The following is a 25,487-nucleotide window of genomic DNA, read 5'->3' on the forward strand; positions in this document are numbered from 1 at the left end:
CATTTCAGTATATGAAAGATCATCGTGCTTTGAGAAACAGCTAAAATGAGGCGTAAAATAAAATATTTTTCGATTTTAGGATATCATCGGACTTAACAGGGCATATGATTGAAAATACAAACTATGGCAGGTACTTTCTTATCGCTTAGAAAGCAGAGGGATTTTATATACCTGGGGAAAGTGTATAAAGATTTTTTTTCTGCATCTTTCTTTTCTCTTTCTCTCTCTCTCTCTCTCTCTCTCTATCTCTCGAAAAAAAGAGAAAAGAAAAAAAATGAGCTTAGGAAAAGAAAATGGCCCTTTTCTTTGCGGCTATATACCTAAAGCTCACATACGAGGAAGATCCGCTGTCTCTCTCCCTCTCTCTCTTTTTGCTCGCAAATGAGGCGCGAGGGGCAAGATAAGGATAAAACCCTTGGGCTACAGATGCCCCCAAAAGGAGGAGAATAAAGGGTGATCAAACACGATAAAACTTCTGAGGAGCGATAAGCTCTAATTGAATGTCACTTCGCTCAAATTCTTTTCGTATACAATGTACAACCGCGCTTACGACGACAAATTCTTCTCTCATTTATTTTCACACACGGTCCGTTGTTATTACTATGTTTTTTTTGGAAAAAGTCTCTATTCTCGTTTATTTTAAAATAGAATTTTTGTTTACAAATTTTTAATGTAAAATAAAATATTGAAATTTGGGTGAATTGTTTCAGAATCGCAAATTTTCTATTCCTATTATTTATTTGTTTATTTATCAATTTACCTTTTTTTATAATTCTTTCTTTATTTACCAATTAATTCATTCACCTATTTATTTCATTATTTATCTCCTTATTTATTCACCTATTTATTTATCTATTAATTTTTTTATTTAAATTTTCTACTCTTTACCTATGTGTATATTTTTTGTTTTACCTATTTATTTAGTTATTTACCAGTTAATTCACCTATTTACCTATCGAAATATTTATCTCTTTAGCTATTTTTTCATTTTTTGTTTACCTGTTTATTGAATAATTTATTTATTTAAATATTTATCTATTTACCTGACTGTTTTATTATTTACCTACATTACCGGTCAAAATTGAGAGACCACCCATTTACAGGTGAATGAAAAACATTTTAAAACATAAAATATATGGAAACTAAAATTTTTTTATTTTTATTTTTTGAAAGATGATATAATTTTGAAAGAACAAGATCTTTCAGAAGTCATTTGGCCAATATTTTATTTAGATATACTAGCTCCTCCGACGGCCGCAAGCGGCCGTCTACGGTGCTAGTTTTTATATGTCCATTGTCCAAGTCCATTATTTCATTAATAATAATATTCAAATTCTTTCAGTTAATAATTTGCTTATTTATATTTGAAATGTTGACGTTTTTTTGACAATGCAAAATAAGATTTATTATGTATACTTTCTCTTAACAAAAATAAAATTTATATATTCGCGCTCTTTTTAAATAACATACGACTGCAGCGCCACCTTCACATGTACAAACAATTTTAAAAACACCCTTCTATTAAGATTTTACATTCTCATTGCCCATTCTTTACTTCGATACTTTTCGATACATTCGACCTTTCCACTCCATGTCTTTTTTAAGAAAGGATTTAAAAAATCGTTATTTTCAATGTTTTACAAAAATTTGAATATAATTATTTGTTAATACAAATACTGTATTTTAATCATGTTTTTATGCTTATTGCATTTGTTTAAACTATTTATTATTGTAAAATCAAATAATTTTTAAAAATCAGAGAGATTAGCAAATTTTTGACAACTTTTTATATTTTTTTAGCTTCATTTAGTATTAAATCAATAAATTAAAGACAATATTTACTGAAACTAGTCAGTCATTAGTCTTATTAAAAAATTATTTAAACAAATGATTGTTGTTATTTACCAACTTTTTACAAAATGTACCTAGAAAGTCGCAGTTTTTTCCTAATTTTGCAATTTATTAAATTATACATGATTACAGATATAAAGAATAAAAATCGAATTATTATTTAAACAATTTTTAAACAAATTTATAATTTGTTTGATAATTGTAATCACATATAAGATTTAGTAAATTGCAAAATTAGGAAAAAACTGCAACTTTCTAGGTGCATTCTGTAAAAAGTTGGTAAATAACAACAATCATTTGTTAAAACTAATAAAATATCCATTGTAACATCAAAATATATTGTATTTATTGACATAAAACAATTTTACTGTAAAACTTTGATGATTTTATTTTTTGGCAGTATACAAAATAAACACCCGTGAAATTTTTAGTAGTCTCGTACATACTTTTATAATTGTTATAAATAAACAAGAAGAAACGTAAAGAAATTTTTATTTTTTTTATTTTTCGAAAGTAGAAAACAATTTTCAATATTATTCATTGCTTGGTCACCCCGGGTGATCGCTCCGAAGCGCGAAGGTTATAATAAGCCTAATATTATTAAAAAGCGTTCATTATTTTAGAAGTTATTTAAATTTTTGTAAAACATTGAGAATCATGATTTTTTAAAAATATCTAAATAAAATATTAGCCAAATGACTTCTGAAAAATCTTGTTCTTTTCAAAATTTTATCATCTTTCAAAAAATAAAAAGAAAAAAATTTTATGTTTTAAAATATTTTTCACTCACTTGAAAATGGGTGGTCTCTCAATATTTTGACCGGTATAGTGTATCTTAATACAGTTTGCGGAAAGTTATCAAATTAAATTAAAATTATACCAAATTAATCAAAAATTACTTTTTTATTACAAAATTTTGATTTTTTAAAGAAAATCTTTTTGAATTTCAGTTCTTTTATTGCATTTTACAATGCGTACAATTAAAAATTCTGATTAATAAGATAACAGCCTAGTAGAAATTTGTCCTAGTTATTATAAAGGAACTGTCCAGTCCCGCTTGAAATTGTCTAGTTACTTTACAAGCCAACTGGCTAATAACTGGAATGGAGTGTCACGCTTTTTTCATCAAGTTATTATCTAGCCCAACTTTATAAATTCTGTTCAACGGTTCTGTACAAAAACTTGACAAATTAATTCTTTTAAAATACTGAAAATTTGTTTAATATTAAGATTTACTGTAGTTAACACATTTATTTCATGCAATTAATATAAAATTTCTATTTAGCATTAAAGAAATTCAATAAAAAATATTTTTGGATAATTTCTGTATCCATTATAATATATACATAATAAATTGAATAGAATAAAAAATTATATAATATTTTATAATTTTTAATTAATTAGTTGAATTATTATATAAAAATAATGTAAATAGTAAATTATTACATGTAATTTTCTACATTACTTTTTGATTTTTAATTCATTTAAAAAAAAATTCTAAATTCGAATATCCTAAATATTTACTGTTTTCAAACAACTTTCATTTTTTTAATGCACTATTATTAACCATAACACTGAAACAAATATTTTTTATTAGTATAAACAATTATAATCTATATAAACCTTAAAACGATAACGCAATTTCACCGAAAAAATCTTGGGGGGTAACGGGGAGCGAACCCGGGTCCCGCTTGACTAGAGTCGCACCGCTTAACGCACTCGGCCGTTTAACGCAATGGATACTGAGAATTAATAAACACTGCACATATGTTTCAGTTTAGTGCCGTAACCAGAGATTTTAAGCAATTGGTATATATACACGGAGAGAAAAATCAAGCGTTTGTAGTATGGACAGTTAAGCTTCCCAAGTAGCACGTAATATTGGGAACATTCCAGCAATATGCCACAACATTGAGGCAATATTGGTAATGTTAAGGCAATGTTCCCAATATCGCTGTAATATTACGTGCTACTGGGGTTATTTCGTAAAAGAATGCACATGCGCAATATGCGTAAAACTTCTGCTGTATTTGTATAAATTTCTACGTTATCAGCATAAAAGTTCTACCTGTAACGCATGGGACGTCAGTATACTACGATTGCAAGAGATCCATGCTTTTTTAGTATATGTTTCATGCAACTGAGGTATAAAAACATGCCTCTTTAGCAGGACGTTCATACAAAATTAGCATAGGAAGTCTCCATACTACAAACGCTTGATTTTTCTCTCCGTGTACTTTTGATATTTTCTATGTAATAAAACATTTCAGATGATTTTTTAATTATTATAACTTTTTAGTAATTTAATTTGCAACGTTAACAATTAATAAATAAATTGATTACTGTAATTAAATTTTTAATTATTTTTATTAATTTATTATAAATTATTATAAATATTTATTAATTAATTTTATTATTTAATATGATTAATTGATTATTAATTAATAATAATAAATTCATTAAATTTTTAATTAATAGAAAATTATAATTAAACTAAAATGGAATTTCAAAAAATTAATTTTTAACTAATTTTATTATTTTTATATTTATTATAAATGATTGTAAATATTTATTAATTAATAAAATAAATTAATATTATTAATTAATTTTATTAATTAATATTATTAATTTATTTTATTAATTAATATTGTAAATTAATTTTTTTGATTAATTTATTTTAATAATTATTAATGTTATTAATTAATATTATTAATTTATAATAATAAATTAATTAAATTTTTAATTAATAACAAATTAAAATGAAAAGTTTTAAAATATTGGAAAGAATAAGAACAAATTTATCTCTAGCAAATAATCAGTCGAGCTGTCTAGTTATTAGACATTATTGCAGTGTCATCGACACGACAAACTTAGAACTATAATTTCTAGGAGTACTTTAAAGTAACATTAAAAAAACTAGACAGAAGTTATGTCTAGCCAATATCAAATTCACCTTGAATCTTTGACGAAGAGCGTTGGTCAGTAGCAGTAACTTCACAGTTATTTACCAGTCCGCCTAGAATCAGCATCCGTGACAAAAACTGTCCAGTAACTTGAACAATCGAGTGGCTCCATGACAAATTTCTACTAGGGCAATAGTAAAAAAAATTCCACAACCTATATAAATAACGAAAATACTTTTTTTCGAACCCAAGAAGGAAGCAATTGCAATATAATAAAAGGAAGAAACTAAATAAAATATATTTCTCTTTCAATTTTTTTTCCATTCTTCAGGGCGAAAAGTGAAAAGTTGGTTGTCACGTAGCAATTTTTGAAATATCTCATTTGGAGATATCCGTTTTGAAATGGTTCTCGAAATATATATATATATATATATATATATAAAAAAGAAAAAGTAAATAACGATGGAATTTCGTCGTGAGAAGAAAATGTCAAGTTTTCTCTCTCAACAGTATGTATATATATATATATATATATATATATATATATATATATACTGTTGCATCGAAAAACGCGAAGGGAAAATTCTTCATCTGCACAATCCGTGCATTCTTGAGAAAAATCGATGGTTACCTAACAGGGTCAAAAGACAAAGATGCCAGCTATCATTAGGAAGGGGTTGTGCATCGCCCAAGAGAGATTTCAAATACGTGTGCATACTTCTACACATAAATCTTGTACGGGCACACCGGATGGAATTTCAAACAGGTCACTATCACCACTTCCCAGGCTATTTTCCTTCTCTCTCACTCTCTTGTGCTTGTAAAATCAAAGAAACGCGCGCTCGACGGAAAAGGAGGAATGCATTTAAGACCCAGGGAGATATCGCTCACACACACTTTATTCTGTACATGTGAATCGCTCTGCACTGGAATAATGTTTTTCTCCAAAGAAGACTTATTAAACAATCAAGCAGAATGCAAATTCACTTAAACTCTTCTTTTGAGGTCTTTAACTCCCGTTTAAAGATTCTATTTAAAGGGAGTGCAGTCGTAAAGAAAAAAAGAAGAAAGAGAGTAAAAAAGGGAGTGAGAGGGGGGAGAGAGAGAAAAAAGTCAGAAAAAGAGAGGAAAAGAGAAAGAGAGAAAAGAGAAGGAGAGAAAAAAATAGAGAGGAGGGAGAGAGGAGACTATAAATAAAAGTAATAAATTTTCAACTCGAGTAGAGTATAAATAACTAGTTACGTACCAGAGAGATATCCAATCAGTACATCGAAATTGAGTGGGAAGGGTAAATCATGGGAGAGGTTATACCTATCTTAGTGATATTACTCTTAAGCTGATCAAATTACATTGACTCAGCGAAATGAAATAAACCGGAAATCTAATCAAACGAAAATCATTTCCAAGGTTTTGGTTCTTCTTCTATTTTTTCTTGCTCGTATTCTTTTTTTTATGTTTTAAAGAGAGGTCATTAACTATAAATATACAGGAAGACTAGCGCTATATTTTTTTGAAATTTATTTTCACATCTCAGGGAATTAACGTTGAATTGTTTTCGCGCTCTAAGCACCGCCAGTTTTTAAATCTGCAAAAGCAAAAAAAATAAAAAGGAAAAAAAAATTTAATTAAGAATTTCTATTTTTACTTTAATTCATCCTTTTAGTATTTTCTTTTTTTTAAATATAAACTTTCTCGTTTTACTTTCTCCTTTCATTTTCATCTAATTAATTTTCCTTCTTAACTGTTTGTATACTCTCTTTGGTTTTGCTAAATTTTTATTTATTCTTATTATCATTTAAACCCAATGGGAAATTTACAACTGGCGTAGTACTGCGCCAGCACTGGCAGCACTGGCGGCAAGGCTGAGAGCCAGCACTGGCATGGCACTGGGATGATAACGCCGTCTGGCGCTGCCGAAGTACTGTCTGTCAGTGCTGCCAGACAGCGCTGGAGCAGCACTGGACCAGTGCTGGCTGAGAATATTGCCGCAATAAATGCCGTATTGTTATTAATTAGTCGTAAATTTATAATTATAAATAATTTAACAACAAAATGGTAAATAATATTAATAAATAGTTATTATTCATAAAATATTTCTCTTCTCAAAGAAATTGTATTAAAGATGGAGACTAACAATGGATATAGTAAATGAAGTAGAAAAAAATTGTTTATAACATTTAAAAATTAAATAATAAACAATTACAGTAATTAGCATTAGATTTTCATATTTTAGTACCTAACGATTGGAATCTAGAAATATCGCAAACCTATGAAAATAAACAAAATTGCTGACGAGGGGAATCGAACCTACGACCTACGGACTAACAGACTAACGCTCTAACCACTATGCTAGCGACAGATGTGTACAGTAAAGTATTAATATCTCAGTATCATTCAGACATACAATTATTGAATCAAAGATGAGAAAAAAATTGGGATACGTTAGAAATAATAAATTGAAATAAAAGAAATTAAACTAAATTTTTAATAATTAAATTAAATTACTTTGCTTATTGCATTTAACATTTTACGTAAATCTTGAATTACGTTGTAATTTTTTAATAATTTTTTATTCATAGTAAGAAGTATAATATCTAGTATTTTAATAGGATCCAAATTATTATTGAGATTAAAGTTTAAATTTTGTTTATAATTTTAGTTTGTTTAAATAATTTATTATTTACAAAATTAGACAATTGTGTTAAATTGTTATTATTAAATTTAATAAGAATAAAAAATGAACAACTGAAAAGTAAAATATTATTTTTTTTCAATAAATTTATATTTATAAACATTTATAAACTTTTTTTATAATTTTTTTTCAAATTTATGTCAAAAAAGCAATGTTGGCAAAGAGCGTTGTGAACAATTTTTCTATACTCAGCCAGCACTTGCCGCCGTGGCTTGTCCAAGCTTTAGCGAAACAAAAATTCTGTACTGCGCCAGCACTAATTGTCGAGGCTCGGCTAGACTACGCCGAACAATCGTCTGAGTACTAAGCCAGTGGTGAACATCGGCACTACACTGGCATTTCCCATTGGGTAAGGGTCTCAATAGTCAAAATCACTTCCCAGGTGCGATTTTTTGGTCGGCCCATAGTTGGGCCAACTTTTACAAAGTCGGTCCAACTTCTCGTGCCAGAGGTTGGGCAAACCATACAGATGATAACGGCGACCGTCTAATGGCGACGATGGTTAGCCCGACAACTCATAAGGAAGTTGGCCCAACTTACAATGCATATGTTGTGCCAACTATACATTTCAATGGTTGGTCCAAAGACTGACGCCAAAGTTGGCACAACTTTAGATGCGTAAGTTGGGCCAACCACAATTTTCAAAGTTTGGCCAACTTCAACAGCCAAAGGTAAAAAATTATTAAAAAACTAAATTATTTAAACAATTAACAGGTTATTATTAGCGGGAACATCAGATATAACCTTTACCTATTATTATTAAACACAATCTCATACATACATTTTCGAAAATATCTATCGCTCGCTGGGATCGAACCCCTAACCTAACGCACCGAAGACTTATACACTGACCACTACGCTATGCTCACATGGGAGTGCATAACGCAAAATGTATATTAAAGCTGCAACAGTCGGGCCAACCGTGGCCCAGAGTTCGGCTAACCAAGAAAGTTTAAGTCAATTAAACTGCATTTGACAAAGTTTTGCCAACCGTTGGGCCAACCGTGGCCCAGAGTTCGGCCGACCAAAAAACTATAAGTCAATTATACTGCTTTTCTTGAGTTTTGCCAACCGTCGGACCAACCGTGGCCCAGAGTTCGACCAACCGAAACTGAAAGTCTTTTAAACAACGTTTTGATGAGTTGTGCCAACCTTTGTCGCCAAAGTTGGCCCGACGGTTGGCTAAACTCTGCATTTAATGGTTGGCTTGCAAAGTCGGGCCAACTGTGGGCACTAGTACTTGCCAAAGTTGGGCAAACTCTGGCAACCAAAACTTCGCTTGCCAAAGTTAGGCCAACCTTGGGCCAACCTACAAACTCTGGCGGCCAACCTAAATTCGCACCTGGGTTACTGATTATTAGGGTGCCCAAAAAAATATCCGACTTTTAATTTTTTTTAATGCTACCTCGAAAAATTGTTCTTCAATGAAAAAAATTGAATACGTATTTTTTCTTTTTTAAATAAAATCATTTTTAAAGGTCGCGCTAGTCCATTTTTCATGAAAAAATTGATTTTTCCAGCTTTAAGTTCTGGAATAGATAAAAACAATGTAAAAATTAGTTACTATGCACATAAAATTATTTACATACTTCTACCTTAAGTTTACAATGTTTCCAGCAAAGGAATAAATTACTTACAAGGCATAAAGGACCTTAGAGTTGGCCATATTTTAGTTTTTCCGTAAAAGTATTTCCAAAATACCTACAAATAAATTTTTTAAATGACAAATATTGGTGGCATTTTGTGGTGGGATAAAAATGCTTTCTCTAAATACTTTGGATAAATAATTAATAAACTTTCAATAGACATAAATCATCAAAAAGTGTAAGAATTCATAGTTTGAAAATGAAATACAAATAACACTGGCCTGCAAATTTTGACTTAATTCTGTTACATAAAAGATCACATCTAGATTAAATTTACGCATTTTCGATGTAGAAGACGAATCTGACCATCAAAATGACCCATCACGTCAGGTTTTCTTGTAATATTGGCCTAAATTTCCAAAAAATGGCTAACTTGCCCATTTCACGAAATTTTTTTTGGTTAACAATTTTTTTTTTCATTTTAAAAAATTGCATCGTATAATACTATGTCTAAGCTTTAAAACCCATTTTTTAAAATAGTTTTACGATTTTTTCAAAAAAAGTTACGTAGACTTGAAATTGTTTTTATTTAAGCAAATTTGAGGTATGGGTCAGAATTCCTCAAATGTTTTTGTCAAAAAATGAATTTTCTCGAAACTTTGCTAAAATGTCACTATTATTAGTAGAACTCCGTACACTGTAAAAAATTTAGAGAGTTAACGGACTCGGGAGTTGGGAGTTAAATTTTTCGAGTTAAAAATCAACTCCAAAAGAGAGTTAATTTCTAACTCCCTTCATTCAACACCCGCGCGAGTTATTTTTTCCATGGGGAGTTAGCATTTGGGTGTTAAATTTTAACTCTCTTTATTTAACTCCCCTGGCATTAACTCTCCAATGGGTGCGACTTTTATAGAATCCCCTGGGGAGTTAAAATTTAACTCCCTTTTTTTACAGTGTAAGTCAAAAATCATTTTATTAAATTCAATAATATTTATATTTACACTTCCACTTATAATAGTAACATTTTGGCAAAGTTTCGAGAAAATTCAACAACATAAATTTTTTTTGACCTGGGCAGTTGAGAAATTTGCCTTAGGTATATAAAACAATGAAGGATGAGGTGAGCATTTTAAATTTTGAAATAATTTTTTTTAATAAAAAAAGGATTACCTGGATTTAAACGTAATGAATGTTTTCCTTGAACAAAAAAATGTATAGAATAATGTAATGAATGATTTAAAAAAATAAAGTTATATTTTCTAATTTGTGTATAAAAACTTGTTTAAACAATTTTTTTTAAATGAATTACCAATATAAAAATTGATTATATATTTTTGTTAAAAATTGTGTTATTTTACCTCTACTCCGTTTCATATACTTACCTTAAACTTCAAAAGTTTGATATACCTACATTTATCTAAATGTAGCCTAAATAAAAACAATTTCAAATCTACGTAACTTTTTTAGAAAAAATCATGTAGCGATTTTTAAAAATGGGTTTTAAAGCTTAGACATAGTATTATGCGATGAAATTTTTCAAAATGAAAAAAAAAATTTGGTTTCAAAAAAAAATTTCGTGAAATGGCTAAATTAGACACTTTTTGGAAATTTATGTCAATATTACAAGAAATCCCGACGTGATGGGTCATTTTCAAACTATCAATTTTTACACTTTTTGATGATTTATGTCCATTGTAAGTTTATTAATTATTTATCCAAAATATTTAGAGAAAGCATTTTTATCCCACCACAAAATGCCACCAATGTTTATCATTTAAAAAATTTATTTGTGGGTATTTTGGAAATACTTTTACGGAAAAACTAAAATATGGCCAACTCTAAGGTCCTTTATGCCTTGTAAGTAATTTATTCCTTTGCTGGAAACATTGTAAACTTAAGGTAGAAGTATGTAAATAATTTTACGTGCATAGTAACTAATTTTTACATTGTTTTTAACTATTCCAGAACTTAAAGCTGGCAAAATACGTATTTAATATTTTTCATTGCAGCACAATATTTCGAGGTAGCATTAAAAAAAATTAAAAGTCGGATATTTTTTGGGCACCCTACTGATTATGTTCCTAAAGTTTTGGACAATATAATTATAATTTGACCCAGAACAAAATTTATAATGTGTTTGAATCTAAAATTATTATATTTAATTCGAAAATAACTTTTGGTTTACTGTATAACAAAAATAATTATGTTTGATTCAAATATATTGTTTTATTATGAAGAAAGACTGATTCTGGACTACACAGTTTTTCTAAAACGTATTTTCTAAACATTTTTTTTCTTATAAAGGTGAATTTCTACAAAACTTTTTTCCAATGAAAGTGATTTTCTAATTTTCTTTCTTCTAATAAAGGTCATTTTATAAAAAATTTTTTTTCTAATAAAGATAATTTTCAAAAAAATATTTTTCTAAAAATATTCAATTTTTGTAATGACGATTAATAAGTATATTATATTATGATTAAAAAATTAAATTAACGAAAATTTTTTAATTCTTTAAAAAAAATACTTGAGATTTCGTTCAAAAATTATAATAAAAAAATAGAAATTATCCAAATTTTATAACAAAATTTTTAAATAATCTAGTTAAAAGTCGTAATATTAACAAATAGAAATTATATGAATATTTCCCTAAAGATAATTAAAATTTTCTAAAAAAAGTGTTTTATAAATAAATTAATCTTTATAAATAAGATCAGACTTTTGTCTGTACATTGCATAGAATTTGAAATTTCATGTTTAGTTTTTCTATTCGAGTAGTAAGAATTCCAAAAATGACAATAAAAAAATTATGTATGTATGTATGTATGTCTGTGTGTATGTATGTATGTAGGGGAGACCGGGGCGTAATGGCTAACTTTTCACTCTTTGTTGTTTTACTCGGACATTTTTGTTCTAATTGAATGTTTATCTTCCAGAAAATTTACTCTGGTATCTCAGCTTTCTTTTAAGACTACAAACGTCCCGATATGACTCTTACTTTTTATTCTACAACAGTTTTTCTGGAGCAATGCAGAGCTCCAAAATACGGCCCGAGTCGGGGCGTAATGGATAACTCCCGGGGCGTAATGAATAATGATTGCTAATTATTATCTACAGTTTCCAATCTTATTGCATATTGTAAATTAAGGTTCCTGGGTATTCCGTGAATGCTATTTTTATTCAGCAATACTTCAACTATCGCTTTTTCAATAATATTCTGTGATATTGGCACTCTCTCAATTTTTTTTGTAATTTCTCATTAAAATCGTAGCTTGAAATCTACTATTTGTAAATTTTAGACCAAAGCTTTAAAATTTTGTTAAAAATACCTAAACATACTTAAACTAAGTGACAAGCAATCGCGAAAACAAACCTACACTTCGCCGATATGGTAGGTTGCTTTTTATACATAGCGTATTGCATTAGCCAACACGCCCCGGGAAAAACTAGCCATTACGCCCCGGGGGTACTCGGCAAATATTTGGCTTTTTTTTAACAATACCGGAAGTGTGAATCAAAAATCTCGAATTGTCCCTTAAAAACAAACGTGTCAAGATCGAAACCTCATTTCAGTTTTTTTTTTAAAGCTATTTTTGAAAAAAATAGAACGAAAAAACGAAAATTTTGAAAAGTTACTTTCGTATGTCAAAAATAGTTTTTCTACTATATTTCTTACAATAATGAATAAATATTAATGAAACTTCCGACAAACTTGCAGTATACCAAGTACAATAACTTGTCTATTGTGCGAAATTATTCCAATTTACGGTTTTTAAACAAATTACAATTATTCATTACGCCCCTTAGCCATTACGCCCCGGTCTCCCCTATGTATGTCTGTACGCAATATTTTGTCCGGGATAAACACAAAGACTACTTGACCGATTAAAACGAAACTTTACAGTCTCTTTGGTCTGAGTCTAACTTAAATTTATAGCCATATCCGATTGAAAAATATTAAGCTGAACGAAAGTTATAGCTTTTTTCACAAAATTCAAAAAATCAAAAAAATGCAAATTTTTTAAATTTTTGTCAAATTGATGTGACACTTTTTGTAGCTACTTTTTAATGTAAATACAACTAATTTTTACTATAAAAATGAAATATAAATAATTAATCCGAATTTTTAAGCCAAAATCATATTTTTGATTTTCGAAAAAATTTTGAATTAATTTTTTTTGTTGAATATTGTTTAATTTTTTATTAAGTTGGTAGTGATATCGATTGATGTTTTTAAATTTTTAATTACATTCATTACATTTATTTTATTAAAAAGTTTAGAGTCATGAATTTGATGCCGATTACAAATTTTCTAAAATCAATTAACGTGAGAGTTTGCAAACAATTTCTATATTGATATTTTCAGGTTTTAAGTTTGAAAATTTCATAGTATATATTATCATATTTAACGTAGAAAATAAAATATTTATGTTCAATATAAAGGGTATACAGTAAAAGTATCAATAATACTGAAATTTGACTTCAGCGGGCACTGGGACACAGAAAGTCCTTAAGATGCCATTAGGGCAAATTGGGATTTATGAATCAAAATTTTTTTTTTGAATTCAAGAAATGTTTTAGAAATGACTTTGAAAATAAATAACAAATTCCTATTTATGAATTAAAATTGTTCTTCTTGAATTTTAGAAAAGTTTGAGGTATGTTGTTGCTTTCTAAAATTCTATCCGGGCATTACGCAAAAACGGGTAAAATGTAAAATCCCATGTGGAAATTTTTAATAGGGATATGGAAAAATTATACCATACGGTTTTACATAGGAATCAATATGGTTTCCGTTATAAAAGTGGATCCCATGTAGATTTCCCATGTGGGAATCAAAAACGTGTTATAATTTCTACGAATACATATAACAGAGTGTCTATTAATCGCAAAGGTATTCCGAGAAATAGCCAGGAATTTAATTCGACTAGAAAAATAGGGAATTTTCTTATCTAATTAAAAAAAGTTTTATTATATTAATTCATTTTTAAAAAATTGTTTTTGCTTTAATTTCTATTGATGTAATATTTTTATTTGTCAAAATTTAAGACCTACTTTCAGATTACAATATAGGTCTTATTTTTGATTTTAGCAGTCGTAACGTGGGGCCTACTTGCGATACAATTAGTTCGAATTAGACTCCTATATAACTCCAAAAGCTAGTGGAAAATTATTATTAATTATTAATGCATTAATTAAAATACTACGAACGCATAAAGTACTACAAATTGACAAATACTGTTCTGTAAATCTGAATTAGTTGAAAATACTATTTGATAGAAAAAGTCATTTACTGATTCAAATGGTAATATTTTGATAATGAAATAGTTAATGGTAACTAATGATTAGTTTTTCCCAGTCAAATTAAATTCCCAATTGGTAGACACCTGTTCAAATATATTAGTAGAAACTAAAACCCGTCGAAGACGGGTACGACAGCTAGTTTTGGTATATAAATGATGCAAATTATTAATTCTTTTTTTAAAAGAGGAACTGAATTTTGTTAACAAATTGTGATAAGAAATAGTAATTTTTAAAAAATTTTCTTCTTTTTCAAAAAGAAACTTATAATTTTGTAAACAGAAATGTATATATAGTGATTGAGAAACAGAAAATATGCAAAATAGTTTCTATTTCTTATATTTTTATAACTTTAGCTTTTTAACAATTTTCTAACTTTTATCAAAATTATGGAATTTTACGAAATTTAGAAAAATAAATATTAGACATCATAAATTTTTATGAAAAACTTTTTTTTAGAAAACATAGAAATCGCTTTTTTTAGACAAAAGGATTAGAAAATATTTTTTAGAAAAAATGAACACCTATTTTCTAAGGATATGAAATTGAGATAAAAAGCGTATCAAAACGTTGCATTAGACATCATAAATTTTTAGAAAAACTTTTTTTTAGAAAACATAGAAATCGCTTTTTTTAGACAAAAAGGATTAGAAAATATTTTTTAGAAAAAATGACCACCTACTTTCTAAGGATCCCATGCAGAAATTGAGATTGGAATTTTATGGGGTCCTAGCCAGAATTCCCTATCTGTAGTGGGGAACTGATTAGAGAAAATCGTTAGAACCCAACTACTTTCATAACGGTCGGCAGATGGGGTATAGACTAGAATATCTAGTCGGGAACTAGTATTAAAACTAGCTGTGTGTTGATAGGGCCCCGACTAGAATTTTCTAGTTGACTTTTAAAAATTATTATTTTTCAACTTAACCTATTTATAATTAAATTCTTCATTCATATTAACGTTATTAATGAATGTTGTACACGAAAAACCTGAAACTTGAGTTGAAAAATCTCGTGCCCATGGGGGATCGAACCTTGGACCTTGGGGACTCCAGTCGGATACACATACCTCCCGGCCGTGATAGCTTGGAAGCACCTCCGCTTAAATAACATCCCGTGCAGCAATTCACCATTTGCCCCTATCTCTAGTAGGGCTCTCGCTAGATTCTAACTAGAATCTCTAGTCTAGAAAAACTAGTCGGGTTCCAATCAAATTCTAGTTAAATAATTTTTACCAGCATTATTTTTTAAAAAATTTTGCATATTATTTAATTATTTCATTTTTTAACATATTTGAAACCCAATTTTTAATATTGTAGAACATTCTTACATAAAATTCCAATAAAACAATTTTATTAAATAAAAATCTTTTATTTAATAAGTAAATTAAAAGAATAAGACACAAATAAATATTAATTATGTGAGTATAATTAATTTTTATTACCTAAATATTGTAATATTATCCGTAAAAATAATTATTTAAAAATATATGTAAGTGCAATTATACTTTAAAATGTTTTTGACAATTCATAAAAATATTTATTTATAGAAAGACAATTTATGTATATTACTTGTACACTAGTTTGTCGCTAGTTGGAAATCAATAAGGTCCTAGTGAGTTTTTCTAGTCTGAATTATCTAATAATTTCAATTAATAATAATTCTTTATAATCTAATAATAATTTAAATTAAAAAATTATAAAGTTATTAAATTATTTAAATTATTAAAATAATAAATAATAATATCAATTAATAATAATTCTTTATAAAACAAAATTAGTAATAATAATTCTTTAACTAGAATTTGATTGGAAACCGATTAGTTTTTGTAGACTAGAGATTCTAGTCAGAATCTAGCGAGGTTCTTGACAGATTTTTCTAGACTAGATTTTCTAGGATGGTTCTAATCAGAATCCAACATTTGGTAGGGACAAGTAGGGAAATTTCTACATGGGATATGAAATTGAGACAAAAAACGTATCAAAATTGTTGCGAAGCAACGTTTTGATACGCTTTTTGTCTCAATTTCAAATCCTAAAAGAAACTGTGATAAGTAAATGTTAAATAATTAATTTAAATTATTTTTCTTTTTTTGTATAGTAATTTTTAAAAATAATTCAAACAGAAAAAAATTTCGTTTAAAATATTAGGAAAATTAATTTAAATAAGTTAAAAACTTAAAATTTTAACTTTATTCCGATTTTTTTTTCTGCATTTCATTTTCAATTTTCGTTTTTCTTTTTTTTTTTCTTTTATTGGTTTAAACTTTCACCTTGATTTCACAATATATAAAATCTCAACTTTGACACATGAATTACTTGCTTTTGTTATTTCGATTCATGCATTTAATTTTTTTATTTTTTTCAATATACGCTTTTATAAATTCCATTTTTTACACATTTATATAAATAACTATTCGCTTTGAATTTTAAATTGTTATATTAAAATTTCATTTTATATTTCTTTAATTGACATTTTATATTGAGTTTTCAATTAACTCCCAATTTTTTTGTCTTCTTTGTTTTTTGATCTCCAATTCACATTTTAATTACTCCCATTAAATTCATTTTTATAACAATAGAAAAATATTCGTTTCATATTTTATAAATCCTCTTTGTCGAGAAGGAGAGAAAGAGGGGAGGGGGGGGTTTCATACTTTTATTAACCGAAGGTATTTAATAACCATTGTTATAACATTTATTAATAACTGTTATTCTACGAAGTATATACACCTACACACATATACTATATACATATTGACATACATATACTATACATGTACTATACATACATAATACATAAAGTTTTCAATGTATAGAAGTTATTTGAAACATAAAATATGAAATGATTGAAAACGTGATATTGCAAGGGTTTTTTGAAATTAAAGAAATATTGAAAGTTTTATATAGATTTTTTTTCCAGCAACAATGAAGTTTAAAAATTGAATGGCCAATTTAACGGCATTCAACATTGGCCACTTTCAACACATAAAGAATTGATGTCAATTTTTTTTTATCTTTTTTTCATATTCAAGTTTTCCAAGTACAATAAAAGTTAAAAAAAATATTCTTTTCATCTTTAAACAAAAATTTTTAATTTAACCATTAAATTCTAATAATTAACATTGTAATTCTACTCTCTAAATCTAAATTAGAACAATGAGGTGAATAAGCCATTTTTTTACTTTTGACGCCACAAAAATTACAAAAAAATAATATTTTTCGTTACATAAACGAATCAGAAATTTCAAATTATAATTTACTTTTAATGTAAAACAAGCAACAATTCTAACTTTTTACTCCCTTTTTTAAAATAAAATAAATTAGCAATTTTTAAAATAATACAACATAAAAATTTTTAATTCAAATTTATTTTAATAAAAATAAAATATGAATTGAAATATAGTTTTAATATTATTATAACTATAATAATTATATATTCTGATACAGGGAATTTAGGGAAAAGTCAGGGATTTTTTATTAAAAGAACTGAAAAAAATTAAATTTTTAGAATTCATAAGACAATTCTGAATTTTTGTGTCTTTTTTGTTTGCCTCATAAACTATGAAATTGACACAAATTATAATACAAAACCTTCAATTTCTGAGAATACTTTCTTTTTAAATAACTTAAATCTTGATCAACTATCATAAAATAATGACTTATCAATAATTAAATGAATAATTTTACTCAAATGTTTCAAAATTAATTCAATTTTAAAAAAGATTCACGTTTACAATTTTCATAAATAAATGAACTTCAAAAGGTTTTAATTTGAAATTTAATAAAATTTCAATTTTTAATGAACTTATAATTAGAATTTTAATAAACTTAAATTTTGAAAAATTTTAATAATTTAAAATCTTCTAAAATTAGTTAAATTTTGAAAAATATATTTAATTAATTATTAAAAATATTGAATTTATAGAAGAATTTTAGCTAAAAACACTAAAAAATTGAATTTTGAAGAAGTTACAAATCATTGCAGAAATTAGATTACTTTCAAAAGTAATAAAATTCTTATCACAAAATTCAATTATGTTCAAAATTGAAAAAAATCTCGTCAAAATCCAAATTATCTTTATAAATAATAAAATTCTTCTTCAAAATTCAATTATTTTCAAAAATTTTACTCATTTCAATAATTTTCAATATCTCTACTATTTTAATAAAATTACCCCAAAGAAATCAATTATTAAAAAAAAATTTAATAAAATTGTACGCAAACATTTAATTACTTTTATAAATAATAAAAATTTCACAGAAATTCAATTATTTACAAAACTTATCGCAGAATTCCAATTATTTTTAATACAATTTTGATCGAATTCTTCGAAAAATGTAAATGTGCTTAGAAATTTTATTAAAATTCGTCAAAAAAATTCAATTATTTAAAAATTTGGTAATACAATTTTTTATAAGAATTAAATTTTAAGAAACATTTAATTATTGAATAAATAATTTACTTTTGTATATTTAAATAATTGAATTCTCGTAGAATTTTCTAATAAAAATTGATTTAAAAATGAATTTTAGTTCAAATTTTAGATAATAATAATTTAATATGAACAAAATTTTGAAGAAGTTACATTAACAATATTCTTATAATATAACATAATTATTTTATCTCTCAAACATCTTTAATTATTATAAAAAATGAAAAAATCTATCACTCTGAGTCTTCGACTCTGAGCAATTGATATCTTCCTGTTTTATAACAATATTTTTAAAATTATTTAATTTCAAAAAGGTCTGAATTGGAAAATTTTTGAAAATCTTTATTCGTATAGAAAAATAATATTAATTAAATATTTACTTAAAAAAGAAGTTATTAATATTTGTGAATAATTTTGCAATTAAAGAATTTTGTAAATAAATGTAACAAAACATTTTTTTGAGTAAAATTTATTGTTTCCTTTATTTTATAAAAATTTTAAAAGTTTTAATTAAATTTTCACTTAAAGTTTGTAATTGACAAATAGATCTATATTGTAAACATTTTTTTCCTCTATTTTAAAAAAAACTTTGAATTTTATTAAAGCAATTATAATTAAGAAAATAGAAATGAAGCAAATTATTTCCTTATGAAAATTAAGAATGTTCTACAAAAAAATTAAGAAACGTGACTATACGTAATGTTTTTTTCCCTAAATAAAAGAATGTGCTTGTGAACAATATTGTTATTAAAAAATAAAAATTATGCATAAATATATTTCCTATTTCTTAAGGGTATGTGGAATCAGCCAACTTCAATTAATACATGTATTAATATTCCCACCGGTTTTCTAAAAAAATATTTAATAAATCTTGACAAAATATAAGAAAAATAATATTTTATTTATTGAGACATGGATCTCTAGTCCAATTAATACAAAAATCCATAGAGAAAATAATAAAATCAATATAACTTGTACCTCATTTAAGAATGTGTTTATGTTTTGGTTCATTGACTTCTCTCACGTGTTTCCTGGTTTGACTTTGTAAGATAATTAAATTTCTTTTCAGTTGACAGTGAATCGCTGTGTGAGAATGTCTTCTCTCTACTTTAAATTTTATTTTTATAAGTGTGGAGTGATTTTTTATTATATTTTGACAGAATTTTAATCTTTGACGTGTTAGCATGTGTTCGATGTTCTAACGAAATTTAGGTATATCATTATTGTTAATTTATTGAAATAGTGCTTTTAGACCTTTCCAAAGAAATACTGATGTGTAACCTATCTATTTAATAAAATTTTAGCCTGATGAGGTTGGCAAACCCTAGCCAACGAAACGTCGCTCTTTTAACGACACACTTTTGAATTTTTTATTCAAATCTTACCTTCCCAAGATCATATACATTATCAACATTATCAAACTATGGAAGGATATATTTCTAATAACTTACTAAGTACGAGTCTTGGATCGGAGATAGACTCAAATTCACTGGCAACATCTTTTTTCACACACATTGGTATAAAATATGGTTCACATCTCAAAGGTCTTCTTAAAAAATGGACATCATTGAATAGACATCTGGCTATGGCACTCTCAAAAAAGGTTTTTCTTCTCAGCTGCAGAAACAATGATGTTGTTCCGCAACATATTGCCAACTTCCAAAAGCGCTTAAACATTGTTTCTTTTCATAGTAAGTTTTGCAAAAAAGCCTTTTTTAAACTTAATGATTTCTATTTAAAAAAATTATTAAATATTGAAATTAATGATATTCATCTTCATGTCACCTTTTTAAATAAATCATTAAATATATGTAAAGAGCGTATCTTAAATTCGAATTTTGATGTTAAGTCTCGTGACAGGTTCTTTGTGCTATCCCGGGAAAAATTTGTTCGTATTCTGAATTCTAACAATGACTCTCATAAGAACAAATTTAGATTACTAACAGATAAACAAACAATGAATTCTCAATGTAATCGAGATAATTGGTTTAAAAACTTGACAGACATTGATGTTCCTCCGGAAGTCGTTGAAATTGCATCGTTAGGTCCTAATTTCAGTTTCTCTAATGACATTTCAAAAAAGGATATTATTAATTCTATAAAAAATTTGGAGTCTTCTTTATCTAATCTTGAAATTGACGATACTTTTAAAAATTCTCTAAGAGGAAAATTTTCCAATATTTTGACTAATAATTTGACTAATAAACATTTACCAAAAAATCAAGATAGATCTTTTTCTAAAAAATCACAGAAAACAAAACTTTTTTTAAAAAATAATCCTGAAGTCTTTTTTACTCCTGCAGACAAAGGGAATGTTACTGTTCTCATAAAAAAGTCTGATTATAAAAATAAAATGTCGAACTTATTTTCCGATGCTTCAACGTACGAACTTATAAAAAAGAACCCTCTTAAAAAACTGATTAGAGAGACATCAGGGATTCTTAAACACCTAAATGAAAGTGAATTTCTTGATAAAATATACCATCCAAACCAATTGACCTTGACTGACTCTGTGTTGGCTAAAGCGTATGGACTTCCAAAAATACATAAGGAAAATGTTCCACTTCGTCCAATCATTTCTCTAATTAATAGCCCTACTCATTTTCTAGCCAAAACATTATATAATTCCTTAAAAAATTGTATTACTTTACCACGATCGCATATCAACAATAGTTTAGAATTAAAAAACAAATTATGTAACCTTGCCATGGACGATGGCTATACTTTTCTTTCACTTGATGTAAGTTCTATGTTTACAAACATCTCCTGTGAACTAGTCATTCAGAGTTTAGATCGACGCATACGCTCTATAAATCAAAAATGTAAAATTCCATTCTGCGACATCATCGACTGCACTAAGTTTGTATTCAATAACACGTATTTCTCACTCGACGGAAAATTTTATAGACAGATTTACGGAACGCCTATGGGCTCACCAATCTCGGCCTTTGTTTCCGACCTTGTTATGGATGATCTGGAAAGTGATTGTCTTGAAATATTAAAAGAAAAATATAATTGTGTTCCACTATTCTACTTCAGATATGTGGATGATACAATTTTGGCTGTAAGAAGAGAACACGTCGATCTTGTAATTGACACTTTCAATTCTTATAACCAAAAGTTACAATTTACTATGGAAATAGAAAAGAACAATTCCATTAACTTTCTTGACTTGACACTCATTAGAGAAAATAATCATATAATCACTGACTGGTATCAAAAACCTACTTCTTCCGACAGACTAATTAATTATTTTTCAGATCATCCAATTCAACAAAAAAAGAATATTGTGTACAACTTAGTTGATAGAGCCATTTCATTATCCAATAAAAAATTCCATTTTGACAACTTGAAGAAAATTAGAAAAATTCTAAAAAACAATAGTTATCCTTTAGATTTTATTGAAAAACATGTTGGTATTAGAATGAACAAATTAAAATATTTGAATGAGAATAATAACGATCAAAATAGAGTTAGTATATATAGTCAAATCCCCAAGGTTGCTTTGCCCTTTAATGAAAAATATTTCTTTAAGTTGTCAAATGTTCTTAGGGAATTTAATTGTACCTCTATTCCCATCGTTAACAAAAACTCTAATTCTATTATAAAATTGGGAAAAGATACAACTAAAAAATGGGATAAAACGAATGTCGTATATAAGTTTGATTGTAAAGACTGCCCAGCAACTTATATAGGAGAGACAAAGCGATCACTACAAACTCGCATCAACGAACATAAAAAAGTAAATGATAATTCTGTGGTCTATCGACATCGTTTAAATTTTAATCATGATTTTGATTGGGAAAATACAAAAATATTGGATAATGAACCTAATTTTAAAAAAAGACGAATATCTGAAATGATCCATATAAAAACAAATCATTCCACTATCAACAGAAAGGAAGATATCTTCACCTTAAACAAAACATTCTTTCCTTTACTTAGACGTATGGACTCGTGTCCATAGAGAAAATAATAAAATCAATATAACTTGTACCTCATTTAAGAATGTGTTTATGTTTTGGTTCATTGACTTCTCTCACGTGTTTCCTGGTTTGACTTTGTAAGATAATTAAATTTCTTTTCAGTTGACAGTGAATCGCTGTGTGAGAATGTCTTCTCTCTACTTTAAATTTTATTTTTATAAGTGTGGAGTGATTTTTTATTATATTTTGACAGAATTTTAATCTTTGACGTGTTAGCATGTGTTCGATGTTCTAACGAAATTTAGGTATATCATTATTGTTAATTTATTGAAATAGTGCTTTTAGACCTTTCCAAAGAAATACTGATGTGTAACCTATCTATTTAATAAAATTTTAGCCTGATGAGGTTGGCAAACCCTAGCCAACGAAACGTCGCTCTTTTAACGACACACTTTTGAATTTTTTATTCAAATCTTACCTTCCCAAGATCATATACATTATCAACAAAATATTATTTTTCATTTAATAAAAAGTTTGATATTTTTTGAGAAAAAAAGACAATCAAATACAAATTAATATTGAAAAAGATGAATAAATTTATATTTTTCTATGTTAACATTCATTTTTTTCAATGGCAATTTGTATTCGATTGTCTTTTTTTCTCGAAAATTGTCAAAAAAATGAAAGTTTGAATAGAAAAATATAAATTTATTCATTTTTTTTTAATATTAATTTGTATTTGATTGTCTTTTTTTCTCAGAAAATATCAAACTTTTTATTAAATGAAAAATAATATTTAAAAGCAAATTTTTGTATTAATTGGATTAGAGATCCATGCCTCAATAAATAAAATATTATTTTTTTTATATTTTGTCAAGATTTATTAAATATTTTTTTAGAAAACTGGTGGGAATATTAATACATGTATTAATTGAAGTTGGCTGATTCCACATACCCTTAATCATAATTTTTTAACAAATTAACAACTTTCTATTTTTTACAAATAAAGAGCAGAAAAATTTGTTTAATTTAGATCAGTCAAACGAAATTTGATATCAAAAAATCATATAGAAAACAAAATTTATTTGTTAATAGTTTTTTTGTAATTTTCTAATTTTTTAATTTCAAATACTATTTTATTATAAATCATGAAACAATACGTGCATATTTTCGATTTGTCGAACAATATTCTTTAAAGAAAAAAAAACAAAAGCATACATAAAAACTAACTTCAAACTGGGGACAGAATGAATGAAAAAATACGAAGATTAATATAGTTAATAATTGTATACATTTCAACATAATACTTATTTACTTACGAATTAAACTCGACAGGAAACAATTGATCGCACCTGAAACAAAAAGAGTAAAAATACTCTTATTACTATCAAAAAAGAATAAAAAGTGAGAACAAATATTAATTTCTATTAAATAATTATAATATATTATATTAAATAATATTATTATTGCTATTAATCCCAATCAGATTATTCGAAAATTAAAATACAAAAGGAACTCTATAAATATTAATCTTCTTTTCTCAATAGAAAAACAAAGAAAAAGGGGTTTTTAACAAAAATTTCAAATCTTATTTGACATAAAAACTTTTTCAATTAAAAAACTTTTCAACGAAACTTTGGTGCAAAAATTATCACACAGTATCTTGTGCGGGTCAAAAAAAAAAGAAGAAAAAAGAACTTGACACCTTGGCGTAAAGAAAGTGATAATGAATTAATCTGTGGGTTTTGTTAAATATTTGAAGTTTGATTTGTGAATAATGGATGTCAATATTATAGACTTCAAGGGGTTTGTGAGAATAGAAAAGAGAAAGAGAAGAAAAAATTTCCATAGTTGATTTAACATTTCGTGTTTTATCGTCTTTCACTTTTCTCCTTCTCGCACACTCTTTTCCTCTCTTTCGCGCGAAATGGCAAACTTCTTATGCGGGTCACTTTTTTTTCAAGCGTCTTATATATATTCTCTCTCCTTCTCTCTTTCTCCGACTCCCCATTCTTTATCCCACCGATAATCCGACTGCCAGGGAGATTACTGCTACCCTCGCTATTTTGAGGTCCTGACTTCTGACTGCGTATATATGGTGTTGAAATATTTGAATATACGACCATCCTTTTCTGGGTTAAGTGACATTATTCAAATGGACTGCTTGCGAAAGTGGAATTATTAAAAAAAAAAAAAACCCCCCACATACACGTATGTGCCTTTCAATATATGTATAAATTACGAAATAACTGAAAATGAGGAAGAAAAATGCCCTCATATTAATCCCCCTAATGGTCAATTTAATAAAAACCTCATTCTCTTATATGACAAAAAGAAATTTGATTAAAAAAAGAAATTTTTTCGCAATTTCGTCGAGGAAAGAAGTAAACTTTTTTTTATTAAAAAAAACTAATATAATTTGGGGGGGAGGTGAAAAATTATTTTCAAATTTATGTTTTATTAGTAAAGACTATAAGAGTACAAAAGAGTATAAAGATTTAGAGAGAACAATAATATTTTAAAAATCATTTTAAAAAAAACTTTACTCAATAATATTTTTTGTTCTTTTACGATATTTTTGTAATCAATTCTTTTATTCTACTTTTTACCGTATCGAAATAAACATAAATAATATTTCTCTCAAATGCACACTGAGTTTTTGATACACATTCACATTTTATGTTTTGACTATAATCAAGAGGAGCGCCGCTTTTTGTTTTCGCATAAAGATAATTTTATACGATCAAGAAAATGGAAGAGAAAGAAGGAGAGAGGGAAAGAGAAGGAGAGAACAAG

General features: G+C 26.9%; 1 protein-coding gene and 1 long non-coding RNA gene across 10 annotated transcripts in view; one reads left to right on the plus strand and one right to left on the minus strand.

The window, feature by feature from the left end:
• LOC122499052 overlaps positions 1–25,487 on the plus strand; it is a 174,458-nt gene that overhangs the window by 23,295 nt on the left and 125,676 nt on the right. The window contains exons 1-3 of one of the 9 annotated variants that reach the window (XR_006301294.1): positions 19,751–19,977; positions 20,070–22,996; positions 23,089–23,196. The exons of 6 other annotated variants lie outside the window; for them this stretch is intronic. Coding sequence is in view for 1 of the 3 variants with exons in the window: in XM_043607108.1 (XP_043463043.1) it covers positions 20,189–22,732 (2,544 nt within the window). In the remaining 2 variants the exon portion in view is untranslated. Of the gene's footprint in view, positions 1–19,750; positions 19,978–20,069; positions 23,197–25,487 lie in introns of those variants that run through there. 2 more of the 9 variants (XM_043607113.1, XM_043607108.1) reach the window with 2 other exon arrangements.
• LOC122499053 overlaps positions 24,009–25,487 on the minus strand; it is a 100,346-nt gene continuing 98,867 nt past the window's right edge. The window contains exon 3 of the long non-coding RNA XR_006301295.1: positions 24,009–24,043. This is a non-coding gene — a long non-coding RNA (uncharacterized LOC122499053). The remainder of the gene's footprint in view (positions 24,044–25,487) is intronic.

This window comes from Leptopilina heterotoma, unplaced genomic scaffold, assembly GCF_015476425.1.
Source record: "Leptopilina heterotoma isolate Lh14 unplaced genomic scaffold, ASM1547642v1 Lhet_163, whole genome shotgun sequence".
Lineage (NCBI taxonomy): Eukaryota > Metazoa > Arthropoda > Insecta > Hymenoptera > Figitidae > Leptopilina > Leptopilina heterotoma.